Below are 11518 nucleotides of genomic sequence, written 5' to 3'. Positions count from 1 at the left end.
AAGAGCACAGGAGGGTGCGGTGCGCATCAGAGAAGCTTTGAAAACCAGTTTCATGACTGGCCACGCTACAGTGTGCAAGTTCTGTTTGTTTCTCCTTGATGAAACTCCCCGCCCCTTGGTTCACTCTTGGTTCACTTCCCTGTAAGCTAACCATCCTCCCCTCCTCCCTTCGATCACCGCTTGCAGAGGGAATAAAGTCATTGTTGCTTCACATTCATGCATTCTTTATTAATTCATCACACAAATAGGGGGATAACTACCAAGGTAGCATAGGAGGGGTGGTGGAGGAGGGAAGGACAAGGCCACACAGCACTTTAAAAGTTTAAAACTTTAAAACTTATTGAATGCCAGCCTTCTGTTGCTTGGCCAATCCTCTGGGGTGGAGTGGCTGGGTGGCCGGAGGCCCCCACACCGCGTTCTTGGGCATCTGGGTGAGGAGGCTATGGAACTTGTGGAGGAGGGCGGCTGGTTACCCAGGGGCTGTAGCGGCGGTCTGTGCTACTGCTGCCTTTCCTGCAGCTCAACCATACGCTGGAGCATATTAGTTTGATCCTCCAGCAGCCTCAGCATTGAATCCTGCCTCCTCTCATCACGCTGCCACCACCTTTCAGCTTCAGCCCTCTCTTCAGCCCGCCACTTACTCTCTTCAGCCTGCCACCTCTCCTCCCAGTCATTTTGTGCTTTCCTGCACTCTGACATTGTCTGCCTCCACGCATTCGTCTATGCTCTGTCAGTGTGGGAGGACAGCATGAGCTCAGAGAATCTTTCATCGCAAGTGCATTTTTTTCGCCTTCTAATCTTCACTAGCCTCTGGGAAGGAGAAGATCCTGTGATCCTTGAAACACATGCAGCTGGTGGAGAGAGAAAAAGGGACAGTGGTATTTAAAAAGATACATTTTATCGAACAATGGGTACACTCTTTCACAGTAAACCTTGCTGTTAACATTATATACATAGCACATGTGCTTTCATTCCAAGGTCACATTTTGCCCCCCCCCCCATGGCTAACAGCAGGGAACATTTCTGTTCAGCCACAGGCAAACGGCCCAGCAGGAACGGGCACCTCTGAATGTCCCCTTAAGAAAAGCACCCTATTTCAACCAGGTGACCATGAATGATATCACTCTCCTGAGGGAAACACAGAGAGATAAAGAACAGATGTTGTTTGAATGCCAGCAAACATACACTGCAATGCTTTGTTCTACAATGATTCCCGAGTACGTGTTACTGGCCTGGAGTGGTAAAGTGTCCTACCATGGTGGATGGAATAAGGCTGCCCTCCCCAGAAACCTTTTGCAAAGGCTTTGGGAGTATATCCAGGAGAGCCGCAAATGCCAGGGCAAATTAACCATTAAACATGCTTGCTTTTAAACCATGTATAGTATTTTAAAAGGTACACTCACCAGAGGTCCCTTCTCCGCCTGGCGGATCCGGGAGGCAGCCTTGGGTGGATTCGGGGGGTACTGGCTCCAGGTCCAGGGTGAGAAACAGTTCCTGCCTGTTGGGAAAACCGGTTTCTCCGCTTGCTTGCTGTGAGCTATCTACAACTTCATCATCATCATCTTCTTCCTCGTCCCCAAAACCTGCTTTGGTGTTGCCTCCATCTCCATTGAAGGAGTCAAACAACACGGCTGGGGTAGTGGTGGCTGAACCCCCTAAAATGGCATGCAGCTCATCATAGAAGCAGCATGTTTTGGGCTCTGACCCGGAGCGGCCGTTCGCCTCTCTGGTTTTCTGGGAGGCTTGCCTCAGCTCCTTAAGTTTCACGCAGCACTGCTTCGGTTCCCTGTTATGGCCTCTGTCCTTCATGCCCTGGGAGATTTTGACAAATGTTTTGGAATTTCGAAAACTGGAACATAGTTCTGATAGCACGGATTCCTTTCCCCATACAGCGATCAGATCCCGTACCTCCCATTCGGTCCATGCTGGAGCTCTTTTGCGATTCTGGGACTCCATCATGGTCACCTCTGCTGATGAGCTCTGCACTCACCTGCAGCTTGCCACGCTGGCCAAACAGGAAATTGAAATTCAAAAGTTCGCGGGCCTTTTCCTGTCTACCTGGCCAGTGCATCTGAGTTGAGAGTGCTGTTCAGAGAGATCACAATGGAGCACTCTGGGATAGCTCCCGGAGGCCAATACTGTCTAATTGTGTCCACAGTACCCCAAATTTGACCCAGCAAGGCCGATTTCCGTGCTAATCCCCTTGTCAGGGGTGGAGTAAAGAAATCGATTTTAAGAGCCCTTTAAGTCGAAAAAAAGGGCTTCATCATGTGGATGGGTGCAGGGTTAAATCAATTTAACGCTGCTAAATTCGACCTCAACTCCTAGTGTAGACCAGGGCTAAGGGAAGTCGAACAGAGAGCGTCTCCCATCGATGCAGCGCAGTGAGGACACTGGGGTAAGTCCACCTAAGCTACGTCGACTCCAGCTATGTTATTCACAAAGCTGAAGTAGCATAATTTAAGTTGACTTACCCTGGTACTGAAGACAATTTCAGCGTCAGCTTATTGCCAATCTAAAGAAGTGCAGGCAGGCATGTGGAAGCGGGGGAATAGTCCCACTATTGTGGGGAACTTTCCTGGCTTCTGCACTACCCCGGTGAAGTGGGCTAGTGAAAGGATCTGAGTCCTCACTCCCACTTCTTTTACCCAGTGGCCTCCCTGCCCTTGAGGACTCCCCTTCCACTCTCCTGTCTGGCAGAGTCCTCGTAACCCCAATAAGACTGGGCCCAGGATTCCTGGGGGGCTCGACCCCCAACCCTGCTGTGGTCACCTAGGACAGGGGCTAGGGTCTCCCCACTCCGAGGTACTCTCTCTGCACTGGGCACTTCCCTGACCCACTGACCATTACATGCAAGTTAAAGCAAATGCAAGTTATTTAATCAACAATTAATTTTAAAAAGAATAAGAAAAAATGGGAAAGGTTAAAGGAAACACATCACCCCGCTCTGTGGCAGGGAACATCAAAAACAGTGTCTCTGGAATGTCAGGGCAGTTCACAGTCTGTTCCTTGTAAGTCCCAGGCCGCCTTCTCAGGCCCTGGCTGTGCTGCAGGGACGCTGTGGGTTGGACACTTGCTCTGGTGGTGGCCACACGCTCTCAGGCTCTAAGTGGTAGGACCCTGCTTCCCAGTGTCGCCCCCGCCCTGTTGGGGTTACGATCCAAGCCTGGCCTGCAGAGCCTCTTGGCTGAGTCGTCTCCCTGTGCTGGGCCCGCTGCCCAGGGTCCCCATCGCTCTCCCCAGCTGCTCACCGCACCCAGCTCCGGACTGCTCCAGCCCCAGCTGCACCACTCTGTCTCTGCACTGCTGCTGCTGCTCTGCCTCCAGCTCCCTGGGCTGCTTCTCTGGCCCCTCTGGCTCTGGTTGCTACAGATCTGCTCCCAGGACAGGTCTGCTCTGCAGGCTTCTTCTGTGACTCTGCTCCCGGCACTGACCTGCTTCCTGGGCTGCTTTTCTGGCCCCTCTGGCTCTGGTTGCTGCAGCTCTCCTCCCAGGACAGGGTCTGCTCTCTCTGGGCTGTGCCTCTGGCTTTGGGGCTGCAGCTCTGCTCCCAGGACAGGGTCTGCTCTCTCTGGGCTGCTTTTCTGGTCCCTCTGGATCTGGCACAGCTCTGCTCCCCAGCTCAGCTTGAGCCCCTGCTTTCTCCTTAGCGCAGCCCCACTCTGTCTGACCCAGGCAATTCCAGCTCACACGGAGGACGGGACCTCCCTGGCCTCCTGACTCCCTGATTAGCCTGCTTGCCCTGTCATTCAGGCTGACGTGGAGCATTGGCCTCTCCCCATTGTTCCTGGGGGCTGTCAGTCTCAGGGTCCCGATTCCCCATCGACCCTTCCCCCTTTTTAGTACTGGGAGCTAGCAACTAAAACACCCCCACTGAATGTTAGTAAGTTGGCAACAGTCCCCTTACACATAGTGGGTGAAATCTTCGCCCCACGGAAATCAACCCATTGATTTGAATGGGACCAGGTTTTTGCTTGTTATATTCATAATAGGTGAAACCCATCCATGAGCATGCCTGCTGCTGCATACTAAGCAAGCCACAAGCAACAGAAAACCTGCTGTAAGCGCTGTGCTGGGAGAATTACAATAAATGGGACTCCTGGTCATGAAAGGCATGTGTTCCTGCTCTAGGTCATCACATGCTGTAAAGTCACAGCTACCGAATAAGTGTCAATTTGCACATCCAAATGTGGAACTGGAATATCCTGTTAAGGGCCCATATTTGAACACGTGACTCACTATTGCACTGGACACTAGAATTTTAACAGCAATTTGTGCACTAACAGAAGGTCTTCTTGGCAATGTTGTTAGGCTCATCATTGCAGTATCGTACATACCCACTATTTCTATAGCTTTCCCTTACCTACCAAAAGGGGTTTCCCCAGCCCCTTCCTTGACTTTCCTGACATTACGTGCAGAGAGGGGACTCTCATGGGCTACTTTCTGTTTCTCACACTAACAAAAAGTCCAATCCTTAAAAATCAAGCATCACTCAGAAAACAGACATAATTTCCACTGTGTTTTGCCCCAAAAGCCTGCTAAAAGGGTTCAGGGTAACTTGGCAACAGATTTAAAGGCTTGGACATATAGAAATGCTGTTCCGATACTCAATACACAATATCAAATATGACTTCACTATGTTTAACTTTCATATATTTTAGTAGCAAAATATTTTACTTCAGCTGTGGCATGCAGAATAAATTGCTGCCATACTAAATATTCTTCCAAATGGATTTAACTTTGTGTAATAAAATGAAACAGCTGGGGTACCATAATTTCCAGAAAGAGTATGGACCCACATGACAGGAGAAAATGGAGCTGTCAGAAAGCATGAGCATTCATATAGGCTGTGACACTATCTCAGGATGATTTTCCCTTAGTACTATTCACTGCAATGTGCAGTGTCCAAGAACTATTGGCCTTCAGAATGGGTTAACATGGCCAGGCTTACAATATGAAAGTGATTTGGAAGCCATGGAGGAAATTGTAAAAAGCTATATTTAAAGCATGACTCAAGATAAGGATGACAAGTTTATAAAAACTGCCTTCCGCAATCAAGGGCAATCGTGAGAAATGCCTTTATTCTCTGATAACAAGGGCCAAATTCTGCTTTGTTACATCCATACAACCTCTTTAACTTCAAAGGAATTGCATTGCTATAGATAAGAGCAAAATTTAGCTCCTATCCATTCAGACAGGTCAAGAGATTATGCACTACATTCAAGTCATTTTATATTTATTGCCCTGTTAGTTAGTTTATATTTTTTCTCATTCGCATAAAATTCCTTGACAAACTAAAGTACAGAGAGGTAACAGTACAGAACTCTCCCTAGGACACGCAGGAGACTTGTGGCAGAGTCAGGGACAGAACCCAGGCCAGCAGAGTCCCCCTCCAGTCCCTTAACCAGAAGCCCTTTCATCTACATAGGAAATAATAAGACTAATAAATGTAAATACAATTTGAATCACACTAAAAATACAAGGCAACAGCTTATCTGGTACCCTGTTTTACTATAGGAAAGAGATAAGCAAAGGACACAATCCCACATTCCTTATGCAGGTCATGTGTAATTCCTGCCAATGTTAATGGGAGTTTGAGCATTGTTAAATATTACGGCCTGCTTATAGGAACACCCACAACCTACGAGGCTCTGTAAAACCAAGGACAGTAGGGCCCCGCCCCAAAGAGCTAGGAACAAACAGATGAAGGGTAGGAGAAAGGAGCCCAGTGAAGAAGTAAAGTAACTGAGGTGAGGATTTCTGAGGTCTTTATAATACAGTGAGTTTTGGTAATGCTGTTTTTAGATGTATTGAGAGTCGTTCAGCTGGGGAGACTGAATCGGGCCATGGAAAGTCACCAGGGATCTTCCAGCTGAAAAGGCCATAACAGAGCAAAACCTAGTAGCAGAGTCCAAGGTCTATAGGGACGAAGATCTCTAGCTTCACCTCCCAAACTGACCAGAAGAGAATGTCCTTTCTTACACTCACCCCCCAACCATGTGTTTTACTTTACTTTTAGTGTTAAGGACTCCTTCCCAATGCTCTCTCTTCTTTGGGGGAGGGGTAGCTCAGTGGTTTGAGCATTGGCCTGATAAACCGAGGGTTGTGAGCTTAATCCTTGAGGGGGCTGTTTAGGGATCTGGGGCAAAAATTAGGGATTGGTCCTGCTTTGAGCAGGGGATTGGACTAGATGACCTCCTGAGGTCCCTTCTAACCCTGATATTCTATGGTTGTTTGGTTGAACTTTTACTCCTCCAATTGCATGGGCTATTCATTTGCAGGAATTACTTTTTTCTGTCTAATACAGTCTGATGTTAGGAAGCTATTCTCTTAGCTCTATATAGCCCACAATTTTTTCACTCTTAATTTGTTTTTTCCCTCCCTAGGTGAGAAGAGGAATCATATAGTTAAGTCACATTTAAGGACCTCCCAGAGGAATCATTTGACGTAATTGAATTCAAGATCAGATCTCTTCTTAGCTGTATCCACTCCTATCCACAGAAACAAATTATGGCTATGGCTACACTAGAGAGCTTACTGCAGCGCTCGCTGCTCCAAACTGACAGAAGAGAGCTCTCCCATTGGCTTAACTACTCCAGTCCCTGCGAGCAGCAGAAGCTACATCAGCAGGAGAAGCTCTCCTGCCGACCGTACAGTCCAGGCTGGTGTTTGTGTTGGTGTAATTTATGTTGCTCAGGGGGGTGGTTTAGTCACACCACAAGTGACATAAGTTATGCCGACATAAGTTGTAATGTAGACATAGCCTAAGTGATTCCCAAGTGAAACAAGTCTTCTGTGATGTTGTTAATTATTTCCTCCAGTTAGGCCTACCTCTATCTGCCGGATCTTTACTGAGGGCGATACCATCATGGAAACCTCAATAAGTTAAAAAAAGGAAAAAGAAAAATGTTGATAATGGCAATGTTTCAGACTTGCTCCAATTCATTTTAAACCCAAAGTGTGTTTCCAAATCAATTATTTGTGACACAGATTGAATGCTGGGAAGAAGAACTAAATTGAAGAGCAAGCTGCATTCTGCACTTAACATTTGGCATTCCAAACCTGAAGGCCCAGTCCTGTAGTCCTTACATACGTGTCAGTTGGTCTGATTCACCCCTGCCTTTGCAATCAATGGGGTTACATTGGGGTAAAACTGGAGTAATGCAGTGGTGAATCAGATCCAGTGAGAATTTTACATGCACAAAGACTGCAGATTCAGGCAAAACAATCTATTGTATATCCACCCTTAGAATCATAGAATCATAGAATATCAGGGTTGGAAGGGACCTCAGGAGGTCATCTAGTCCAACCCCCTGCTCAGAGCAGGACCAATCCCTTCTGATTTATAGATTATAATGAAACTGTGCAAATATTGATGAAGAGGAGGAAATGAATGGTTGCATTGTTTCTCTTTCCTTCTGCGCAGCCAGTTTGTATTATGTCCTTGTCCCTCCTTCAGTCCCAATCTGGCTGACCAACTTGATGGCAAAATAAATGCTTGTATGAGATACTGTGGGTCAAATTCTCAGCTGATATCACTGGAGCTACATCAGCTTACACAAGCTAAGGAACTAGATTTGTAAGAGCAAAACTGGGTTGTGTGTATCCATTAGAATGGATCCATAGAAAGTCTACCCCACATTTATCTCTTCCCCACTGCTCTCATTTTATCTCTGTTGCTGTTCATGGCCCGTTCCCCACCCACCCCCAATCCCTCCCAAAAAATATCATCACATCATGGTACGACTGCTGAATGTTAATGAGATATTAATACTTGGTCCAAGTCCTGCCTGCCAGTCATTTTTTAAGCAATTCATCTTCACAGTTGCTGGTAACTGGTGGATCAGGTAGTCCACCAACCCATCTTTATTGCATGGGTACCTCCAGGCTCGAGAGGGTAGCAAGGATTTCTATACCCACTCATCTCTGTTGTAAATGTACATTCTGTCTCAAAGTTCTGCACAGAGAAACGGTTACCACTCTAGTCTGTCTCCCTAAACAATAGGTTCAGTAATGCAAAATAAAAACTGGGCTCTCATCTAGAACCTGATGATTTATATAAATTCATTGGTTTAAATAGAATCAGACTCAGAGAAATGTAGGGCTGGATGAGATCTCCAGAAATCCTCTAATCCATCCCCCAGTGCTGAGGGAGGACCAAGTAAACCTAGACCATCTCTGAGAGGTGTTTGTATAACCTATTCTTAAAAACCTCCAATGATGGGTTTGACATTACACCCCATATTCTTCATAGAAATACGGCTATGATATGAATCTGGAATAACTAAAATATACTTTATGCAAGATGGCTCATGTAAGATATCATTGGAAAGATTATGATTTACTGAATGTGCTTATCCACTTTGTATGCATGTATCATTTCTGTATCTAAAGTTAGGAATATTGACTATGTAACAATTACAACTGTGTGTGTACTTGGGGGGAACACCCACCAAACAGTAGTCAATCCTCCTGAATGACCCATTTAAGAAGGACAATAGAACTCTGAAGATACTAATCTCTGTCCTTCCTGAGAGGCACCCTGGAATGTATCTGTGACACTACAAGGTCAGGTGCTAATGTCACCTGATGCAAAATACCCCCTTGGACACTGCTGGTTCTTTTCCACTGTAGGGGGATGGGGATCAAACAAAGGATTCTGGCCTTAGGCAAATCCTTTTAAGGCTGGGGAGGGGGTTGATCTGGACTCTTCTCCACTGCCTTCCCACTCAAGAAGAAAGACTGCTAAAAACACCTAAAGTGACAAAGGCAAGGGCCGAGTCCAGACTGAGACATGAGTCTAGTCTATAAAGAGAAATAATTGGAACTCTAAGCTACAGAAATTCTGCTTCCTGCCTAATTCAACATTTAGGGTGAGAAATTATATTTTGTAACCTGCTTCTTTAGTGAATCAAGCTTAGTTTGCGTGTTTTGTTTTATTTGCTTAGTAATCTGATTTGTTCTGTTTGCTATCCCTTATAATCACTTAAAATCTGTCTTTTGTAGTTAATAAACTTATTTCTTGTTTATAACATAACCCAGTTTGTGCAATTCATATGGGGGGGACAGAGGGAGGAGTAAGAAGCCGTGCATATCTCTCTTCACATTGAGGGAGAGGGTGAATTTTTATGAGCTTGCACTCTGCAAATCTTTCTATACAGCGCAAGACAGTATTTTGGGGTGTTATGCCCCAAAAGGGATGTGCATGTGAGTGCTAGGTGACTCTTCTCACACAGAGCTGATGACTTCAATCTGTGTCTGCAGCTGGGTGTGGCCCTACTTGTGTGTGTGTGTGCTGCAAGAGGCCAAAAGCCTAATTCAGCAAAACAAGGAGAGGGAATCCAAGCTAGTGGAGTAGGAGGGGTGAAACCCCAGTACATCAGGTGGCATCCCTAAAGGGGAGTCCAACCCAGCACGATGGGGATTCCAGAACCTCTCTTGGAAGCCTATTCCAATGCCTATCTCTCCTTATAGTTAGAAAGTTTTTCCTAAATCTAACTGTAGCGATGCAAAGACTCACTGCCACGGCACCTTCTGCTGGTCGTCTCAGGAATTAGCTCTTTTCAGCCTTCGGGCGCACCCTCTGCAGGCCAGTGTCTTTCCTGCCACTGGCAGGCACATCCCTCTCGGACCCCAGTGCCCTTTACCCTGGGCTTCTGCACCAGCAGTACCCCCACACTCTGGGTCTCCATCCCTGGGGAGCCCCCAAAACCCCCTAAACCCACCTTGCCTCAGTGGCTACTGCCAGTAATCATCTAACCCCCACTCACTGGGGCAAACTGCAGTGTAATGGCCACTCATTGTTGGCAAGGGGTTAGGACCAGCTGCCTCTGCCTATTTCCAGGCTGCCCCTCTGCAGCCCCAGTACTTTTCTGGGCCTTTACCAAGGCCTGCAGCCTGGGGATTTACCAGGCTGGAGCTCCCCAGCTCCCTTTGCCCTTCCCCAGTACTGCTCCACTTAAGGTACCTCGCTCTCAGGCATCTAGCCCTTCCCACTCCAGGGCTAGAGTGAGACTCCTTCAGCTCCTGGCCCCCAGCCCTTTTATAAGATGGTTTAAGAGCTTCCTCATGGCTGTTCTCATTTATGCCAAAAATCAGCCTCTTTCTGGCCAGGAGCTACAGGATTAGGGGAGAATAAATGAGCTTTATATCTACTTTTGCCTGCTCATCCCATAAAAGGAAATCTAGCCCAGTGACTCTATTTATTTATTCTAAATAGGAGGTATTTTTTTGTCCAGTAGCAATCCTTTCTACAATTTGTTTTTCATCTCTGTTTTGTAACATTGAGTTGCATAGACACATTACTTATCTGTTTACATAAAGGAGTAGTTAGAACAGTAATGATGGTGTTATTGACACAATGTGTATTTAGTTTATGCTAGGATATCTATAATATGTGAAAACAGTTGAGATGTTCTCAGCATATATCCAGTGGCAGATTAAAGAATTTGCCGCCCCTAGGCCCTGAAATAATTGCCTCCCCCTTCCCCCATCCCAGCTCACCTCCACCTCCGCCTCCTCCCCTGAACGTGCCGCCCGGTCCTGCTTCTCCCCACTCCCTGCCAGTGCTTGTGTGCGAAACAGCTTCGCAAAGGAGGGGGGAAGATGGGGGAACACGGCATGCTCAGGAGAGGAGGTGGGGATTTGGGGAAGGGGACCAATAGGGGCAGGGAGGGGCGGGGAATGGGGGCGGTGAAGGGGTGGAGTTGGGGTGGGGCCGGAGGGTGGGAACCGGCGCCAGGGGAAGCAGCCTCTGGCTGCTATTATAAATTTGTCGGCCTAGGCATTAATACACCGCTGCATATATGGATTTTCAATATCAGCCACTCATCAGGAAAATAAATGAAAAGACCAAGAACAAAAGAAATGGGAAAGTGTCATGTGATGCACTTGGCACCAATGGCAACTATGACTCATCACAGCACTGATTGCACTTCAGCTCAGTTGTATAGTGTTTGTACTTTGAGATCACAGATATAAACGCATGATGCAACAATGGTTTGGGTCATGCCAAGATCTGACCTAATCCAACACATGGGAGCTCAGAGGTAGAATTCCATCTTTATAGAAATCTGCTGTCAGTGGGTTAATCAATGCACAAGCTTTTCATAGATGGGGCCTGGGTTCACAGATGGAAAGACAGTAGGCTTTCGTGGTCTCCTCTAGATGTCTACAGAGATTTATCCACAAACAAACCCCATCATTGTACAATTTTGCACAAGACCTTGGTAAATTGGCCATCTCTTTTCAGGACTGTATTAGCAGAAATGTTACAAGTTAGGACAGAGGTGCATTGACAGAAATATATGGGAAGCTAGTATAGTGCTTAGCTGTACATTAGGCCTCCGATCTAAAGTCTGAGAGGAGAATAAAAGAATAGCTAGGGGATAGTAGTATCTATGTGAGCAACAAAGGCAGCTCAGTTTACACAGTGCACCTCTGTTTGTTTTGGCAGATCTGTATGTGGATCTGTCTCTGGGCAGGATTTCCAGGTCTGTCAGCTGTGGTTAGTGTTCCT

General features: G+C 46.7%; 1 protein-coding gene across 1 annotated transcript; it reads right to left on the bottom strand.

The window, feature by feature from the left end:
* Positions 1 to 243: 243 nt before the first annotated feature.
* Positions 244 to 3662, bottom strand: LOC125636769 (uncharacterized). The gene is made up of 2 exons (XM_048850421.2): positions 1404 to 3662; positions 244 to 851 (listed from the first exon to the last, which is right to left on the bottom strand). Exons 1-2 carry the CDS (start codon positions 1957 to 1959, stop codon positions 721 to 723), a joined length of 687 nt encoding a protein of 228 aa, XP_048706378.1. The 5' UTR covers positions 1960 to 3662; the 3' UTR covers positions 244 to 720.
* Between the last annotated feature and the right edge of the window lie 7856 nt (positions 3663 to 11518).

The sequence above is a fragment of the Caretta caretta genome, chromosome 5 (assembly GCF_965140235.1).
Source record: "Caretta caretta isolate rCarCar2 chromosome 5, rCarCar1.hap1, whole genome shotgun sequence".
Taxonomy (NCBI): domain Eukaryota; kingdom Metazoa; phylum Chordata; order Testudines; family Cheloniidae; genus Caretta; species Caretta caretta.
This window is presented reverse-complemented; position numbering and strand designations above follow the sequence as displayed.

What these genes read in the sequence shown, in the direction of transcription:
- LOC125636769 (XM_048850421.2), bottom strand. Translation starts at nt 1,959, where the DNA reads ATGATGGAGTCCCAGAATCGCAAAAGAGCTCCAGCATGGACCGAATGG. An exon ending in AGGCGGAGAAGGGACCTCTG is followed by an intron (nt 852 to 1,403) that starts GTGAGTGTACCT and finishes TCTCTCCACCAG; the next exon opens with CTGCATGTGTTTCAAGGATC.